This window comes from Terrapene carolina, unplaced genomic scaffold (assembly GCF_002925995.2).
Source record: "Terrapene carolina triunguis isolate 2854851 unplaced genomic scaffold, T_m_triunguis-2.0 Scaffold234, whole genome shotgun sequence".
Classification (NCBI taxonomy): domain Eukaryota; kingdom Metazoa; phylum Chordata; order Testudines; family Emydidae; genus Terrapene; species Terrapene triunguis.
The window spans coordinates 16,238,119-16,258,490 of NW_020664585.1; the positions used below are offsets into that span (position 1 = coordinate 16,238,119).

The 20,372-nt window shown below is 41.4% G+C and overlaps 1 protein-coding gene across 2 annotated transcripts in view; it reads left to right on the forward strand.

Annotated features, from left to right (window-relative positions):
- Window positions 1–20,372, forward strand: part of ARVCF (ARVCF delta catenin family member) — a 240,666-nt gene that overhangs the window by 166,732 nt on the left and 53,562 nt on the right. For both annotated transcript variants that reach the window (XM_026656880.1, XM_026656881.1), the window contains exons 6-8: window positions 3,142–3,259; window positions 4,497–4,668; window positions 13,696–13,767. In XM_026656880.1, coding sequence (XP_026512665.1) covers window positions 3,142–3,259; window positions 4,497–4,668; window positions 13,696–13,767 — 362 coding nt within the window. The remainder of the gene's footprint in view (window positions 1–3,141; window positions 3,260–4,496; window positions 4,669–13,695; window positions 13,768–20,372) is intronic.

The following is a 20,372-nucleotide window of genomic DNA, read 5'->3' on the forward strand; positions in this document are numbered from 1 at the left end:
ATTGTAGTGTTTGCCCAGCAATTTATTACAGCGCACCGTTTCCATTGGTGGTGTTTGTCTGCACTCCAGTGGGAAGCCATGAATCTGATTCTAAACAGTGAGCTTTGCAAAATGCTGATCTTCATACAACAGTCATTTTGGACACACAAGCACCATATTGGGTACGAGATGCAGTGAAGCAGCCTTTCAGCAGTGGCTTGTCACCCTGAGAAGGTGGTGACATGCTTTCCTGAGGCAAGTATGCAAGCTGCTTGCAGACATGATGGGGGAGTGGACACGCATAATGCAGATGTTCAGAACATAAGAACGGCCATACTGGGTCAGACCGAAGGTCCATCTAGCCCAGTATCCTGTCTTCTGACAGTGGGCAATGCCAGATGCCCCAGAAGGAATGAACAGAACAGGTAATCCTCAAGTGAACCATCTCCTGTCACCCATTCCCAGCTTCTGGCAAACAGAGGCTAGGGACACCATCCCTGCCCATTCTGGCTAATAGCCATTGATGGACCTATCCTCCATGAACTTACCTAGTTCTTTTTTGCACCCTGTTATAGTCCATGCCTTTACAACATCCTCTGGCAAGGAGTTCTTCAGGTTGACTGTGTGTTGTGTTGTGTGAAGAAATACTTCCTTTTGTTTGTTTTAAACCTGCTGCCTATTAATTTCATTTGGTGACCCCTAGTTCTTGTGTTCTGGGAAGGAGTAAATAACACTTCCTTATTTACTTTCTCCACACCAGTCATGATTTCATAGACCTCTATCATATCCCCCCTTAGTCGTCTCTTTTCCAAGCTGAAAAGTCCTAGTCTTATTAATCTCTCCTCATATGGAATCTGTTCCATATCCCTCAGCATTTTTGTTTCCCTTTTCTGAACCTTTTCCTGTGTGTGTGTGTGTGTGTGTGTATATATATATTTTTAGATGGGGCAACCACATCTGTGCAATGTCCCTGTGCAGGCCTATGGTTCTGGACTATGATCACAAGCACTGAGTGAATGATCTGGTAGCATGGTTGCAACTCATGGTAGCATGTCAGGGAGGTGATGGCAGCAGACTGAGGCTGGGCCTGAACCTGGGCTGGGGCCAGGACCTGGCTGTTCACGCACCTGCTGGCCATAATACCCAGCATGTGTTTGAACATGTCCATTTGCTGCTGGTGCTCCTCACTTTGCTACTGGTGGTCCTGCTCTCTCCTGAGCAATGTGTTCAGCCACCACCTCTTCCCTCTCTAGCATCCTCTCAGCTGCAGTCTGGAATTGCCATTCCTGCTCTAGCACCTTCCTCTGTAGCTCAGAGAGGAGGTCTGATCTTTTGCCAAAGTCCCTATGCATCTCCATCAGAAGGTCCTCCCTTGTCCTCTTTCTGCTTCTCAGGTTCTGGCAGATGGGCCTATAAAGGAAACAAACAGTATGTCTTTTGCTCATGACAAAAACATTACTTCCCCTTGACTTTGCATCACAGCTAGGCAAAAGTTGCAACTTTTTTCTCAGAGGCATCTGCTCCCTTCCATAACCCAACTTTCCCCTCTGAAGATTCCAGGGTTGCTGGCCATCTTAACAATGGCAAGTGCTTTGCATCTATTCTTAAACCTAAACCTTAAAAATGGTTTGTGGAGGTGGGGGCAGGCCCGAGGCAGCAGAACAGTACCAGTTATGTTCTTAACATTTTCAGGCTGTGGTGGATTTGGAAGATATTAATTTGCTGGAGATTTGTCAGTGGAAGAGACTGCTCTGAAGCAAAATCATTGATATAGGCCACAAAGCTGTTTCGCCATCTTGTGACTGGTGCAAATTAGTGACTGATAGTGAAGAGTGAGATACGAGGGAGGTTGTGCGAAGTTCGCCCTGCCTAAAAACTTGACACAAAGACCAGTTGGATACCCTGCTGTATGAGACATTCTGCTGCATAATTCCACAGGAATGGAGTAAAATTTGAGCCAACATAAAGAACTACATATAGAAGTAGACAAACAACCCCCCCCCCCCCAGCGTCTCCAAGCTCATCACCAGAAGCATGTTCCCCACAGACAAGGACACACCAAGTCAAAGTGGTACCAGACCAAGAGATGCAAAACCAGCAAACATATCTCCACTGCTACAATGATCAACACCCCGCACAGTACACCTTTCAAGATTCATGGGTCCTACATATGCCTATCACAACATGTGCTGTACCTTAGCCAGTGCACTAAATGCTGCACTCTTGAATGAACTCTCACAAGAAAATGATAAAAGACAAAAATACCCTATTACCTGTGAGTGAACACTTTGTGGAAAAAAGTGATCACTCTATATCTGACCTATCAGTCCTTATCCTCCAAGGAAATCTGCACCGCGCTTTCAAATGATGAGCCTGGGAGCTTAAATTCACATTATTGCTGGACACTAAAAATCATGGTCTTAATAAAGACACTGGATTTATGGCTTATTACAACAATCTGTAACCCACTAACATCCCGTTTTGTTCTATGACTAAGGGGTTTTAATGGGCCAATTCACCTTGAATGGTCCGTTAGAATATGTGCTAACTACTTATGCTAAACTCTCTGGTCGACCTTGTATTTAGGTACCTTTCCCAGACCTGAGGAAGAGCTCTGTGTAACTCAAATGCTTGTCTAGTTCACCAATAGAACTTGGTCCCATAAAAAAAACTTTACCTCACCCACCTTGTCGCTCTAGAGAAGTAGAAGCATTCACCCACACACACTTTCGGCTTGTAGGCCCTGAAAGGTAGTGCTCTTACTTCAGATGAATTTAGGTGAGAAGGGATTACAGGGTTGGGCTTGTTCTGTGTAATAATTGGGATAAGTATTGTGAATGTAGCTGTGACACATGAGGTTTGAGCTGCAATGGAAGCCCAGAAGAATGAGCTGATCAAACTTCCTATAACCATCTAATCCAGTTTTCATTCAGAGTTAATAATTTGCAGGTTTGTGGTCCATGCTTTTCAGACGCTAGGCAAAGAAGATCCCATGGTTTGTGAGACTTTCTCCAGCAGATCCCCTTTTCATTACCAGAAAACTCCCAGGGTTAATCCACGTGTGTTGGGTTCTTCAAAAACAAAGAACAAAGCAGCATAGATTTGACCTTTACTGTAAAGGTTACGGTGCTAAATGTTTCTTTTGCATTTGTTCTTTGTCAGGAATGTAAGTTCAGATGGCGCAGAAGCTCGGAGAAGACTAAGAGAGTGTGATGGCTTAGTGGACGCTCTTCTTCATGCTCTACAGTCTGCAGTCGGCAAGAAGGATACAGATAACAAGGTGATCTCATGTACTACAATTTGGATAAGTGTTTGCATTAGTTAAGGGGTCGAGCTCTGACTTCACTAGAAGCTGAGTTTTGTTTGCTTGTGCAAAATAGGCCTGCATTTGTCTAAGGACATTCTGGAAGGATAATCTAGTTTCATAAATTGGGTCATCAGAATGATACCATTGTTAGCTTATCTGATATGAGTAAGGAATATTGGGGGGGTGGGAGGGAAGCAAGTGGAAAGATAATGTTACAGTAAATGCAATGGCATTTTATTATTATAATTATTCTGCAGTTATTTTATGTTCATGCCCTAAGTCAGAATTGGGGCCCCATTATGATGGGCTCTGTATAAAATATAGCTAAGGAGACAGTCCCTGCCCAAGAGAACTTAGTCTTGTTGAGACAATATTGTACGTACTGTTCCGAGGCCAAATTCTGTTCTCATGTTGCTCCCACTGAAGTCAGCAACTGTTGATTGCTCTCTAAGGGTACAACTTGGCCCATATGGTTTTATCACATCCCATGACATGTAAATAACTTACGAGGCAGAAGGCCAAAAACCTTCATGTACTTGAGAAATCAGGGAATGTGGTAGAACTTTATTATTCTGAATGCTTTGTTGGCTATATAAAATGTCTTCGCTTTATATTTTTTTCAAACTAATGAGTCTGTCTGTATGAGACCTGCAGAAGCAAACTGCACTCGAAAGCTTTGTCACTTAATCACAGACCATTTTGTACGTTGATTTTGAAACCACCTGATGTTTTCCTTTGCAACCTACAGAGAACTGTTAAGGATTAACTATTACTACAAGGTCTGCTTGTCCTCCTATTGACTTCAATGCAAGCCTGAAGTTTGGGCCAGAGGAAGTTCAGTTAAATGGGTTTCTTGATGTGGGGGAAGGGTGTATCGGAAAAGGAAAATGTTTGATGATCTAGTAACTGCCCAGGACATCTTTTATAGTCAATTTGAACTTCTAGTAAATCTATATTCTTTAAACAAGATCTGGTGGTGTCTTTGATCAGAGAACCTGCGTCTTGCATAGGTGCTATTTATGAAGGGAATTAAATTTAAAACATTGGTTTAATAGAACCTTAAATTAAGGCTTATTTGATCAAATCCACTTCGAAAACTTCATTCTTCCCTGAGGAAGAATTTTTATTTTCTTCCCCCCATGTAAAAGTTTGCAAATATGAGGGTGTGTTCGTTTTTTTTTTTTTTCCCAATTTAAATCTCTTCTAACAGTCTGTGGAGAACTGTGTGTGCATTATGCGAAACCTTTCATATCACGTCCACAAAGAGGTCCCAGGAGCTGACAAGTACCAAGAGCTGGATGCAAATCAGCCTACCAGCACAGGAGGCTCTCAGAAGAAGAAGAAAGATGACGCTGGCTGCTTTGGAGGGAAGAAAGCTAAAGGTTTGTGTCATAGTGGTCTCATAAATAAGAGTGATTCTTGGGGTCACATTGCTGTGTATACCCCTGCTCCTGCAAGCAAGCTTGTGTAATTTCCTAACATAAGTAACTTCATTGGCACCAGTGGGACTACTCACATGAGTAGAGTTATACAGTTGCATGTTTTCTAACTCTGTGATTCTGTGTTTGCAGGATTGGGGCACATGTTGATCTTCCCTGTTCATTATTACTAACTATTTTAGGAACTATTTTCTCATTGATACGTATATGTAACATCCATTTAACAATAGTGGTTATGTGCACTGAAGTATGACCAGCCCCTTCATGTCCACTGCTGGCGAAGGCTGATGTGTTCAGAGTCTCATCATGTGCCAGTGTCGCCTCATGCATCAAATCCCCTGAAAGTTTCACATTAGTTCCATCCATCTTGCTCCACAGCGTTTGCTGATTTATCTGGAAACAAGCCAAGTACACGCTAATTTCCATGCATGGTTGTCCTGTCTCTGCCTGTTTCATATTTTTTAATCTATCACATTTTTTTAAAAAAGCACAACACCATCACTCTTACATTCATTTAAATTGCAAATGTGATTCTAGTAGCTTTTAATTGTCAATCACTTTAGACCTGTTCTCTCCCTGTTGGGTACGAGTGTCACAAATATGTTGCATCTCAAGAGGGGATTAATAAAGTCTCAGTAAACCTCCTTTTTATCTTCCTTTCAAATACTGACACTCAACTTCTATAGTTGCTCATTAGTTTAGGAAATTCAACTTCCAGACAATTCTCTCTTAAAGTTTTCAAGTTGGGCACACAGTTCTTTGTTTGTGTGTACTCAGATTACTATAGGTAGCCAAATACTGTTTGGGTTTTTTTTAATGCTGATAATTGGCCAGGTATGGAATTGCTCTAATTTGAGTGCACAAATTTGAGGGCCCTAACCTATAGTCCTAGGTTTAAAAATTTAGTCCCCCCCACATATACTGAACTTAAATATTTGGTGTCAAGTTGTTCTAGTTCAGTGTACTACAGTAGTTATTGTAGTATGTATCACAGTAACCACAGTCTGTCTTCAGCGTGACCTAATATAATTTTAAATAAAAAAAATAGGTCTTTAGCAATTGGAAAAACTCTTTGAGGAGGCAGAAAACATCACTTGCTTGGCCAGGACTTATACAGTGTATATGAGAAAAGGTAATATGATTTTCTTTACAAACAATTAACTTATGCTCACTTGAGCCATCTGCTCTTTCCATTTGTGGGTCCATATTATCCTGCCACTTGAAAGCAATGCCATTGGGGTGGAAGCATGTGAAAAATACATCTGATGTGTGAAATATATTCCCGGGGGGGGGGGGGAAGGGAAGAGAGAGAAAGCATGATTGCTGAGATCTAATGATTTTCATCTTGATGAGTGAAGAGCCTGAGGACTTCTAAATGACTGCTCTGCTCTTGTATGTCAGATATCTGTCCACTTCCCATAGGACCCAGTGCTATATATGTACTCTGTCTGTATATGGTTTCTGAATTTATCAGCCAAAAATTTTGGGATTGTATTTTAGGGAAAATGGGGGTCAAAATCGTGAGGGACATTGAGGACAAACTGCAATTGACTTGAGTGAGAGATGCAGATACTTGATGGCCTTTCAATTTTGGCTCACAATGTTTAGCAGAAAATCCCAATTATTTTTCCCAAGCATGTTTCAGTACTTTTCCCATGCAGCTCTTAGCTGTAAAAATTCATGCTGTTTTCTAGGATGGAATTGACTAGTAGCAATGCAGAGCTCCCAGCTGGTGATGTGCAGATCAGAAGGGTTGAGAGGAACGGGCAGGCTTAGTATTTAAAAAAAATAAAAAAAATCTATTAGTAAGTCTGCTTTTAAAAACATAAATAAAATAATCCTTCTCTTACTTGTAAATTTCTATGAAAATCTAGACTAAAAATTTCTTACTCTTCTCAGTCTAGCACTTGAAAATAGATCATTTCTTTTGTCCTTTTTTTCTTTTTTTTAAATCTTGTGATGTTTTGTTATTTTATTTCATGGTCATTGATCATAGCATTTCAAACACCTCTGCAAAGGGCTAGTCTGCCTCCTTTCCCCCGCTACCTTCAGCATTTTTGGAAATAACTAAAAAGAAAAAGAATCTTCAGGGGAAAAAACACTCTTTCAGCAGGAACAAGAGGGAAGGGGAAAGTGTTTTTATTAGTGAGAGTTAGTGCAGCCCGGTAAATTTCAGGTTTGATTCTGTGCTGTGAAATTCTGCCTCTTTGTGATTGTTCCTTTGTATCTTCTTCCTTCCTATAAACTTTTGTTTTTCCTTTACTGCTTTTCTGGTAATTAGAGGAGTGGTTCAATCAAGGTGAGTCCTTCCAGTACACTCTTTCCAACATTGCCATAATCTCCTTCCTTTCTCCTTTTACATGCAAGGATTAGAGGTGGCACAGTGGCCTCAATACCTGCAATACTGACCCAATACCTGCAATACAAGGGGTTAACTCTGTGTTTCCCTGATGCTCATTTCTGCTGCTGTCGCTTGGAGATCTCTTAGGTGCACGCAAACTGCCCATCTGATGAAGGGGCTATTTCCAGTCTTGTTGGTGCTATTTGGAAGGGGCCACACTCAGTAAAGAATACAGGGCCATATTCATCCGAAGTGTAAGCCCACTAAGTGCATCGAATTGCACTTGGGCATTTGGCTCTATATTCATGTGCTAAGGGATCAGGTAAATGCATACGGCCAAATTTTTCTCACCAAGGCTAGTGAGAGACATAGTCTAGTGGTCTGAATGTGTGAGTGGGCGCCAGAAATCCCTGTTTACTAACTCCATTTGTCATCCTAGGCAAATCACTTAACCTACCTGAGCATCTGTTTCCCCCTCTGCAGAATGAGGCTAATGCTTACCTCCCTCACCTGGTAGTTTTGAGGATTCGTTAGTTCATACAGTGGCTTGAAGATGAAAAGTGCTGTTCTGTTTATTGCCATTGATTTGATGGTGGCTGTTGGAATGGGATAGGTTTCGGGTGACGATGAGTGTTAGTTGCTGCTGGCGCAATGGACTGAAGAGGACTAGGGTGAAAAGCCTGTGGTGGTCTGCAGAGTCATTAGGGAGACCCCGCTTTCTAGCTTCCCACTAATCAGGCCCTGGAACAGGAGTGTTGCTAAGTTGGAACTCAGCCCCTGAGAGGAGCAAATGCCTCATGTCACTTAACTGGGCATCTTTCTAGCTGATGAATTAGCAGTGTGTTATTAACTGGCCCTTATGGGGCTCTTTCCCTTTCAGTTCTTCTCACCCAGAAAGATGCGGGCTGGGGATTTTGTCCTTGAGGGAAGTGTGGTGTAAAATGGAAGGGGGACATGGGCTATCCTTTGGGCTTTTTCAGGGAAGCATAGAACTGTTGTGGGAAGAACACTGAAATATTAGTCGTAAATAACACAGGGTCGCATCCTGAAGTCCTCACCAACTTTTTAGAAAGCATTTGACCCAGTGAGGATGACAGTACATGAGCCAGAGTAATGTTTTTGATAAATCCTTATGTGAAGGAAGACGCTTTAATTTCACGGTTTATATGATTGTAAATCATGTATTACACAAGCAACTTTCCTGCCAGGCTGCTTTCCCACACCAAAACACTGTGCCAGCCACTATAGCCTGGCCCCAGAAAACAGACCTCTCAGCAGCTGTATTAAAAGCTGCCTGTCTTTTGGTGAGGTTCTGAGCTGGGCTTCAGATCTGACAATATCTTCTGCGTGTCAGGGGTAGGAAGGGAAACAAATCTATAAGCACAAACTTTGCACTTTAAAACTTTTTAGTGTCATCTGCCAGTGGAATCATTAAGCATCACTGTGCTCCGTGACGGTCACTGCAGGAATGGCTGAATTTGTCAGGGGCTTAGGGCTGAACTTTTGTAGGACAGGGCTGATCTTACATTGTAAGTTGTGTGTGACATCAGTTGGGGAAGAGATTCATGTCATCCAATTTTGTAATTCTGATAAAATTATGAATGGATTTTAAAATTGGTAAATGTAATCCATTTTTACAAGTGCCCATCCTCTCATGTGGGTGCTGCCGAAACCAGTTTAAACCAATACAACTCAATGGTTCAAAAAAGGCCATAATTGTATGAACCTTCCCATCCTCATGCAGACTTCTCTTGGCTCCTCCCCTACATTACAGACTTCTCCTTCCTAATCCGCTCCTCCCCACAGGAAAAACCCTGGAAACTTTAGATGCCTTGCAACATGATCTGCAGTTTCCCAACCCTGGTACTTGGTGGACCAGCAGGGAAAAGTACTCACTGAGGACTCTCCTCACTGAGAAAATAATGCTTTCCCTTTAAACTGCCAGCTGATTACAACTGCTGTCCTATCACATGAGAAGAGAAGCTGTTTCTCATGTGGCCATGAGGCAAACCACTGAGGGCTTCGTAGGTGAAAGCCAGCACCTATACCTTGCCCAGAAATTGAATGGCAGTCAATGAGGATTACAGAGGACAGGTAGAATGCTTTTTGCTGTGTGAAATACTGCTTAATAAACAGGCAGTTGCACTCTGAAGCCTAAAATAGGTTCTGTGTTACCTGCATAAGCTGGGTCTTCAGAGATTATGCACAAGAGTATCTTGTTTGAATTTAATTAACAATTCAATTGATGATGCACAAGAAGGAGAGGAATTGAGCTCATTTTCTTACCGTGCTAACTCGGCAGGGCTAACAGGAATAACAAAACAAAACCGTATTTTAAAGTAAATAGGGCTTTGAACAGATCTGTTCAGTAAGGTGCCACTTTTAACAAGCTTATTTTCAGAGTAAAACTGCCCTGAGGTTGAAACTTGCCAGTGCTAGGGACACAAAACTTAATGGCTTGCAGTAAAATTATTACCCAAACTAAATTCTTTAGATAAAATGGAGGCTAGTTCCTCTGTCTTCATTTAGAGCTTTTCTTTTCCCAACACTAATTTTAAGCCACCCTCCCTTCACTGTCCCTCTTTCCCTTTGTCGTGGGATTTTTCTTAGCTCTGAACAGTCACAACCAGAGCAGGGTTTTCAGCTGAACAGCCAGGCTCAACTGTCACCATAAAAAGTAACATCCTATCATAATGCCTGACATTTTGTCTTCCTCTGTGTGTCACTAGCTCCCCAAGCAACATATGACTGAGTTTTTGCATGGCCCAAGAATTGGAGTGAGGGTTTAAGGCTATCACTAATTCCCATCCCTCATTTTAGCAAAGATATTTTTCAAAAGGAATGGAACAAAATGTGGTGGTATGAACTTTTGGCAGATAAGAAAATGGGACTTCATGGTCTGGTACAACTAAGAAAACATACTTTTCAAACCAACAAAGCTTTAGATGCATGTTTCCGGTGTCTGATACAGAACAAAAGGGGTAGCCATATGCAGTGGTGTAGGGGCAAACCGTAGTCTGTGGAGATGAATTTGGTCGGCAATTGTCATGTTGGTAAATGTTTTTTAAGGGACTGATCCAGTTACATTGAAGTAAATTGAAGGGCTCCTACTGACTCCAGTGGAAGGTGAAACAGGCCCGGAATGGTTTGGGAGCTGTTAGTTTATTTTGGAGCCAAAAATATTGACAAGCTAGTGATGCTTCTTGCATTTCAGACTCCTAGGTCTTTCACATCTCATGACCAAATCCTACAACACAGCCAGATTGCTCACTACATTATATTTTCAAGTGCTTTGTCCTATATGTTTTTAAATGTCTCAAATGATGCAGCTTCCAACTCTTCATGTGGGAGATTATTCTGCAGTCCAGTAGATGCACTGCTAGCTTGCTTAAATTGTGGTGTTCCGAACTTCATCCCATTGCTCCTAGTTAAACTGCTTTGTACCATCCTAAATAATTCCTTTCCCGTCTTGATTATTATGCCTTGTGAAAAGTAATTATGTGATTGCCCCCACACTTAGTTGTTAACCAGAGCTAAACTGTAAATATTGTAATATTTCCTCATAAGTCCTCCAGCCTTTTGCTTTTCCTGTAAAGTCTCTCTCCAATCTGTCAATGCTTTTCTGATAGTAAGGAGCCCTGAAGTCAACACAATATCAAGGTGTGGTTGCCCCAGAGCAGACTGTTTCCTCCCTCCCTCCCTCTTAGTAGGGGAAAAATGGTGAAAATTAAACCATCCTTCCCCACCTTGCTATTTTTGGAACAAATTGATAAACTAAACAGTACTAAGTCACCAGAACCAGATGGTATTCAGCCAAGAGTTATGAAGGTACTCAGATATGAAACTGCAGAACTATTAACAGTGGTACGTAACCAATTGCTTATATCAGTTTCTGTACCACATGTCTAGCGGATAGCTAATGTGATGCCAATTTAAAAAAAAGGCTCCAGATGTGACCCTGGCTATTATAGGCCAGAAGTAAGCCCAACATCTGTACCAGGTAAAATGGTTGAAACTATAGTAAAGAACAGAATTATCAGAGACACAGAAGAATGCAATGTGTTGGGGAAGAGTCAACACGGCTTTTGTAAAGGAAAATCATGCCTCTCCAATCTATTAGAATTCTTTTGAGGAGTCAACAAACGTGGACAAGGCTGATCCAGTAGATATAGTGTACTTGTACTTTCTGAAAGCCTTTGACAAGGTCCCTCACTGAAGGCTCTTAAGCAAAGTAAGCAGTCATGGGATAAGAAGGAAGGTCTTCTCGTGGATCAGTAACTGGTTAAAAGACAGAAAATAAAGGAATAGATGGTCAGTTTTCAGAATGGAGAGAGGAAATAGCTGTGTCTGCCAGGGATCTATACTGGGACCAGTGCTGTTCAACATATTCATAAATCGTCTGGAAAAAGGGGTAAACAGTCAGGTGGCAAAATCTGCAGATGATACAGAAGTACTCAAGATAGTTAAGCCCAGAGCAAACTGTGAAGAGTTATAAAGAGATCTAACAAAACTGGATGATTGGGCAACAAAATGGCAGATGAAATTCAATGCTGATAAATGCAAAGTAATGCACAGTGGAAAACATAATTGCAACTATACATACAGAATGATAGGGTCTAAATTAGCTGTTACCACTCAAGAAAGAGATCTTGGAGTCATTGTGGATAGTTCTCTGAAAACATCCGCTCAATGTGCAGTGGCAGTCAAAAAAGCTAGCAATGTTAGGAACCATTATGAAAGGGATAGATAATAAGACAAATATTATAATACCTTACAGTGGAACCTCTGAGTTACGAACACCTCACGAATGGAGGTGGTTTGTAACTGACCAAAATGTTATGGTTTGTTCAGTTGTAAACTTTTGAAAGAACATTGACTTAATACAGCTTTGAAACTTCACTTTGCAGAAGAAAAATGCTGCTTTTAACTATCTTAATTTAAATGACACAAGCACAGAAACTGTTTCCTTACCTTGTCAAATCTTTTTTTAAACTTTCTCTTTATTTTATTTTTTAGCAGTTTGTTTTACACAGTACTGCACTGTATTTGCTTGCTCTGTCTGTCTGTTGCCTGATTGCATACTTCTGGTTCCAAATGAGGTGTGTGGTTGACCAGTCAGTTCGTAACTCTGAGGTTCTACTGTATATAAATCCTTGGTATATCCCCACCTTGACTACTGTGTGCAGTTCTGACCATCCCCTCTCAAAAAAGATACATTAGAATTGGAAAAAGTACAGAGAAGGGCAACAAAGATGATATGGGGATGAAACAGCTTCCATATGAGGAGAGATTAAAAAGACTGGGACTATTCAGCTTGGAAAGAGATGACTATGGGGGAATGTGATAGAGATCTATAAAATCATGAATGGTGTGGAGAAAGTGAATAAGGAAATGTTTTATGTGAAGGGAAAAATAACGAGAACGAGGGATAACTCAATGAAATTAATAGACAGCAGGTTTAAAATAAACAAAAGGAAGTACTTCTTCACACAGTGCACAATCAGCCTGTGGAACTCGTTGCCAGGGGATGTTGTGAAGACCAAAACTGTAGCCGGGTTCAAAAAAGAATCCTGTAACTTCATGAAGGATAGATCCATCAATGGCTATTAGCCATATTCTGGGTGTCCTAAGCCTCTGATTGCCAGATGCTGGGACTGGATGATGGGGGATAATTGATAATTTCCCTGTTCTGTTTATTTCCTCTGAAGCACTTGTCACTGGCCACAGTCGGAAGACAGGATACTGGGCTACATGGACCATTGGTCTGACCCAGTATGGCCATTCTTATGTTCTATTTTCAGAGCCCTGAATTCAAAGCCTGAATTCATGCATGCACCAGCAAGCCCATTTTTACATGGGTTTTGTCAAAATGTCCAGCGTGCTACCTTCTGCTAAATTAAACTTCCTTTAAATTAAAGTTAAGGTAATGGTATGAATCTGTCCATGTCCCTTAGCCAAGTATTTAAAGCACAAAATCATTTCCCTTGGTTTCTAATAAGCAGCCAAAATTACATTGTGTTGATTGAAGGGCAGTTTAAGGTTATTTGCCATCCTCTTTGCAATTTATTAAATCCAGGCCTTCCTGCAGAACTATTTAAGCAAATAGCACTGAAAAGGGGGCCCATTCTGTTTCTCTCTGCACCTCATCCTTGTTCCAATGTATAGCTGTTCACAGTGAATCTAGTAGTCAAGATGTATCTTCTACTAAAAAACAGACAAAAAGCCTCATGCAGCTGGAAGACATGAGGCAAGAATTTTTGTCTACATTGTTTATAAGGGCACAATACACTGGATTTATGAGTGAGGAAAATAACTTGACAATGAAGCTAAAGGGCCTGAATTTCAGAGGAGTTGAGCTACCCACAAGACTCACTGAATTGAAGGGAACTGCAGATAGTCAGAACCTTTGTAAATCAAGCCAGGAGGTGTGCAGTTTTGTACCTAAATTGCTCATACAGACACAATGGCTACATGTGCGGATTGAAGGCTGAATATATACAAATAAAGGAGATTTTATTGTTTATATTCTGGTCCTGTTACCACCTTTCATACTGTAGATGCACAGTACAGTAACTGTTCTATCCATTCACTGAAACCCTTTCTCATTTATTGTCCTATTTTATGTACAGGAAAGAAAAATGGAGATCTGGACAGGAACTTTGATACACTTGATTTGCCCAAGCGGTCCGAAGCAGCAAAAGGTAATGCACTAATCTGGGTATGTGCTCTTGAAAATAAGGAAAGTGGGCGGTGGGGATTTTTAAAGGGACTTGCAAAATGAGCAAGATACAGTGCTTATACCTTTATTTTGTACTCCGTTGAAATAATAGATGCATGTCAGTGTGCTGCTTCTCTTCTCATGTACAATACTCGACTACTCATTTTGTGACTGGAACCCATGTTTTTTCCCTGGATGGAGGCACTTTCACCCAACCTTAGGCTTAATCTGCCCCCATTATCGCCTGAGGCCAGTTTAATCAATAGAAACCAACATAAGAACGGCTATACTGGGTCAGACCAAAGGTCTATCTAGCCCAGTATCCTGTTTTCCGACAGTGGCCAATGCCAGGTGTCCCAAATGGAATGAACAGAGCAGGTAATCCATTCCCTGTTGCTCATTCCCAGCACTAGTTATGTTTGCCAGAAGCTGGCTGGGAATGGGCAACAGGGGATGGATCACTTGATGATTACCTGTTCTGTTCATTCCCACTGGGGCCCTGGCATTGGTCACTGCTGGAAGACAGGATTCGGGGCTAGATGGACCTTTGGTCTGACCCAGTATGGCTGTTTTTATGTAGGTTTCTATTGATTAAGCGGCCACGGGAGATAATGGGGGCAGATTAAGCCTAGGGTTGGGTGAAAGTGCCTCCATCCAGGGACAAAACATGGGATCCACTCTCAAAACACAATTTTGCACTTTCTCCACAATAGACACAAGCATAGGGTGTTGTGTAGAGCAGGAGACATAGGAGGTTATTTACAAGAGCTCTCCTCTTCCCTTCTACACTTTCCTCGCAATCCGCTTTTCACTGTCAGCTTTACAGTTCACCACTAGTTCACATTAATTTAGGTCTTTTGGAGGTTTTATGTCATCCACTGCTGGTTGAACTTCCCCTGATAATGGTAATTTTGCCTGCTGTAGTCAGCAGCCCCTGTAGCTTTTCAGGGCATCCAGAGACTGGAGGTCCAGAGGGAGATTTTGATGGATTGTGCTCTGGTTTTCTTTGGCATTGTGTGTGTATTTCAGCTGTTGGGAGAAGTGAAATCTCTTCACAAACATTTGGTGCATAGTACTCTTTTCAGCGGTAATTTGGGGATCTCCTGTGATTTTTACTGCATGCTACCATTTTTTGCAAATCTCAAGCTTTCATTTAAAATAAAAATGTTTGTGTTTCTGTTGCAAAGATACAGCCTTTGCCATGCAAACTGATGCAGTGCTGCCCTGTAAACTCTGCCCTGCAGAAAACTCTCTTCTGTGAACACCAGTCACCTAAATGAGATGTGACTGTCAAGATCTAAGTGGGTCTAAATGAAAAAAATTAATACACACAAGCATTTTTCTCATTTTCTTTATTTAAAAAAGGAAAAGAAAAAAGGTAAGGAAAATGAATCAAAGAAAATGTTAGCTCCCCCACATTGCACATATAGTTTATACTATGGATAGGGAAGCAATGTGGCCTAGTGGATTGAGCACCGAATTGGGACTCGGGATACCTGGATTCTATTGCCAGCTCTACCACTACCTACTGCGTCACCTTGAGCAAGTCACATCTCCTCTCTGTGCCCCAGTTTCCTGTAAAATGGGGATACTGCTATTCACCTCCTTTATGAAACACCTTGAGATTTACTGAAGCACCATATAAGATTAGGGTGGTGGTGTTATATGTAGTTAAACACTTAAATTTTTAACTAGGAATCAAGTATTTTATGGGCAATGAGACTGAGTTATTTATGAACTGACATATTGGCCTCAGTCTGTATACTGGTTTATTTATAGACGCAGGTTGGCTCTCTTTGCTAAGGAAACTGTGGCTGTATCTTGCTAGACTTGTGCTTCAGTACCAGTTTTTTTTTCTGGGTCTAATCGTGCAAGATACTCCGCGCTCCTTGAAGATGCAAAGAGCCTTCACACACGTACCGATTCAGGGCTGGGCCCATGGTTAGGTTGCAGAGCAGAGAGACCTTTTAAGGATAAAAAATTTAGGCTGGGCCTGAAATATGTTCTAGGTGGTTTTTAAGTGCTTAAATGAGCACTTTACTTTTTGGACAAATGGGTTTGATAACTACTTGTTAGAGGATTGAGAAATCCAAAGTAAAAAAGGAAAGTAGAACCAACTTTAAATGTATGGCATAAGGCAGGCCTCAGCCCTTTAATTTACTGCTAAATGTGGTTGCAGTGTGGGTGCCAGGCAGAGAAGAATGGACACACACAAGATTTCTACAGAGAAATGCATCTTGTGCAAACATTCTATTTTCTTTTTAAAGAAGAAGGGGAAAAAAAGCTGGGGGTGGACTTTGCTGACAACAGTGTTTTGTGGATGTGCCTGCTGGGAGTCACGACTGCGTCTCATTGCCTGTGCAGTGTTGTAGCTGTGTTAGTCCCAGGATATTAGAGAAACAAGATGGGTGAGGTAATATCTTTTATTGGACCAACTTCTGTCCAATAAAAGATATTACCTCACCCACCTTGTCTCCCTAATCTCCTTGCCTACGCAGCTAGGCTGCTGAGATTGTGGCTGCTAAGATTACATGTTGTTCAAGAGGTTTTCTTTGATAATTTTGAGGAACCCAAATTTAATCTATACGGATAATGCTAGTCTGACTACATACCACATACTAGATTAGGTCAAAAGATTAATCCCATCAGCATTTTGATGGATGATACCTCTTGGGAAACGAGGGACAGGAAAAAACCATTTACTGAAGTGTACTTGAGGAGGAAAAACAAATTAACGTTTATGACTTTTTCTTTTCCTACAAGAAGTTTCCTGCAAAACAGCCAGTTTACCCGATAGTTCCTGGGTCCTGTCGGTTCTAACAAGATTGCTGCTATTTTGAATTGTTCAGAAAGATAAGCAAAATAAAATTGCAGTTTCAAAACAGTTTAACAGCTCAGGTCAGATCTGGGCCATGGAGCATAATTGACTCTGATGAAATCAGCTTTCAGCTGAGGCAGAATCTCATTTTGAAGACGGAAAAATCATGCAAGTTTTAATGATCAAATGCATTTGGTTTGAGTGACACAAGGAAGTGCTTTTTCAAAAACCAACAATTCTAGATTAATCTGTTTCATGTATTATTAAAGCCATATTAAAGTGAGTTTTCTGTGGGAATCTTTATGTGAGCAAACGAAACTACAGTAGCTAATAAGAGCTGTTCATGCAGAGCAGCAAATGAACATTGCGGTAGTTAACAGACTGTTGGGAGACAGTGCTGTTAGGTTTTCTGAATCTTAGTCAACTTCCCTAGGGTTCATTGGGCAAGCTAAGGAGCAGCTTTAAAAACTGATGGTCACAATTCCCTTATAACAGGGGTTCTCAACTTTTTTCTTTCTGAGGCCCCCCCAACAACTGGTTTTATGCATATAAAAGCCAGGGCCAGCATAGGGGGTAGCAAGCGGGGCAATTGCCTGCGGCACCATGAGGCTAAGCTGCTCAGGCTTCTGCTTCAGCCCCAGATGGTGAGGCTCAGGGCCCTGGGCTTCAGCCCCACGCAGTGGGGCTTCGGCTTTCTGCCCTGGGCCCCAGTGAGTCTAATGCTGGTCCTGCTTGGCGGACCCCCTGAAACCTGCTCGCAGCCCCCCAGGGAGCCCCAGACCCCTGGTTGAGAACCACTGCCTTATAGAAATGTGTCATAAATGTAATCATTGGGTTCAGTTGATCCAGTGTTCATGTTGGCTTTAAGAAACTGTGAACTAGGAAAGGAGCAGTTCTACTTGCAGATATCTCTAGAAAGTTAAATTGGTGTCCACAGGACCTTAATCACAAATCTCTGCCCAATGAACAGCTGAATGTGTTTAAATGGAAATAGCCGTAGGTTTTGGCACCTTTTCTTCAGTGTCTGGTCAAGACAACCTATAAACAAGTTGGTGTATTTAAAAGAGAGAAGCAGGTTCGGGGTGACTGCCTGGCTTTGTTAGTGTATTCTGCCCTGGGATGACTCATTTGGTTGCCATGTGGAATGGAACTGGTGATATAATGCAATTTTTCAAGCAAGGATCTAGTGTCTTAAAAATGTGAGCTGCTTTTCGCCAATGGCTGTTCATTTTTAAATGCATATCAGACTAGCCTGTAAGGACAGAATTTGCCTAGCCTTGGATCTCATTGAACATCTGTGACTTTTCCCTGCCACGCTCTCTGGCGGGAAAACACTTCCAGCTTCAGGCTGCTTATTTGTGGATAAATCTGTTAACATGGTGTGGGACGGTGCACAATGTTTTCAGAAATGGTCCCATCTAATAGAAAAAGTTTTCTGTGGCATTGTCCAGAGTGCTCTGCCCATAGTGGGAAAAGAAGTCTAAAGAGTAGCTTTTCCCTGTTTCCTCCTCCTTGAAGGACATGGCTCATCTTTCTGACAGGTGGGGTGGGGAGATAAGCTTCTGATGGCTGGAACTGAGGAGAGCCCGTGTGAGTCAGAAGGGAATGGGATAGAGTGCTAATGGGAAAACATGATTGTTAAACTGGGGCAGGTCGTGAGCAAAATGCCCATTTCTAGTCCATTGTTAGAAAAACGATGTTGCTAAAATCCTTCATCATTATAAAGTAGGTTGACAAAACTATCGGCTAATTTGTCTCCTCTGCAGAGTGTCCTGTTTGGCAGTGAATATCACAAACAATGCAAGTATTGATTTCTCTTGTGCAAAACTAAAAAAAATAGTAAATACAGCACAGCATGGTGCCTTTGCTTTGCTTTTAGAGCCCTTACTTCTACAGGTGTTAAGGTGAAAATAAACTGAGCAGACAATAAAGGGGAGAACACAAGAAGTATGTGTGGGGGGGAGGGGGGAATATGGTGTCATTCTGTCAGTGAAGGCTGCAGCTGTAGTCGGAATAGCAGATTGGTGAGATAACCAAGTCTTTTCAGGAAATCTGTTGAGGGGCTTAAGCCCTCTGGAGTTGGTTTAAAGTTTGTGACACTTGTTGTCCTGGAGTGGTTAAGTCCTTAGACTGTCCATCTCTTGAGCAAGGGGCAGGGAAATCCTGTCCATTAGTTAAATGTCTCTGATTTGCTTTTCGATGCAGTCAAACCTGGTTAATACTAATTAAATTGAAAACTACAATTTATTTGGATTAAACAAACCATCAGCTTTTAGTACATGTGTATAATGGCATAATATAGGTTGCGGTTAGATACTCGGGTATTGGAGATGGGCCCAGCTCTGGGGTTTGGTTCATCCCATTAGGGAGACTGGAAGTGTTTGGACAAAAGAGGGTTTGTTCAGGTCCATCTCTACCTGATACATGAACTAACGGATGAAATTGTTATTCACTTATCTCTAGGTTTGTTTGGCATGACTTGTTCTTGAACAGTAATTTCCCTCTTTGACTAGGTTACTGGCCTAGTCAGTAGACATGATATATCTTGATTTTGACACATTGCCACATAAGTCTCATAAACAAACTAGGGAAATGTGATCTAGATTAAATTGTTATAAGATAGGTACATAACTGGTTGAAAGACCGTATTCAGAGTACAGTAATTATCAATGGGAGGATGTATCTAGTGGGGTCCCACAGGGATCTGTCTTGGGTCTGGTATTAGTCAAAATTTTCATCCATCACTTGGATAATGGCGTGAAGAGTGTGCTTATTCAATTTGTGGATTACACCAAGATGGGAGGGGTAGCAAATATTTTGGCAGAAAGGATTAGAATTTAAAATGGCCATGACAAATTGGAGAAGTGGTCTGAAATCAACAGGATGAAATTCAATAAAGATAAATGCAAAGAAAGGAAAAATCAAATTCTCAAATACAAAATGGGAAATAAATGGCTAGGCAGCAGTATTGCTGAAAAGGATTTGGTGGTTATAGTGGATCGCAAATTGAATACGAGTCAACAACGTGATGCAGTTGCAAAAAAGTCTAATATCATTGTGGATGTATTAACAGGAGTGTTGTATATAAGACACAGCAGGTAATTGTGCTGCTCTACTCCGCACTAGTCTGAGGCCTGACCTGGAGTACTGCATTCAGTTCTGGGTACCACACTTTAAGAAAGATATAAACAAAGTGGAGAGAGTCCAGAGGAGAGAAATAAAAATAATAAAAGGTTTCGGAAACCTGACTTGTGAGGACAAGGTAAAAAAACAACAAAATAATTGGGTATGTTTAGTCTTGAGAAAAGACAACTGAGGACCGATAAGTCTTCAAAGAAAGACGACGGTGATCAATTGTTTTCCATATGCACGGGAGGTAGGACAAGAAGTAATGGGCTTAATCTGAAGCAAGGGAGATTTAGGTTAGATATTCAAAACAACTTTCCATTGATAAGGGTAGTTAACCTCTGGAATAGGCTTCCAGGGTGGTCTCTGTCATTGGAAGTTTTAAAGAACAGGTTAGACAAACACTTGGCAGGAATAATTTTAGGGGTACTTAATCCTGCTCATCATAGGGGCATGACCTAGATTGCCTCCTGTGGTCCAGTCCATCCCTATGATTATTTTGTTCTTAACTGCTATTTAATTGCAACAGTTTCCTATAGAATAGGATGAAGGTATATAACCTAGGTCCTGAAACTAAAGCTATTTAGGAATGGAACAAATCTGTCCATGTCCCTTAGCCAAGTATTTAAAGCACAAAATCATTT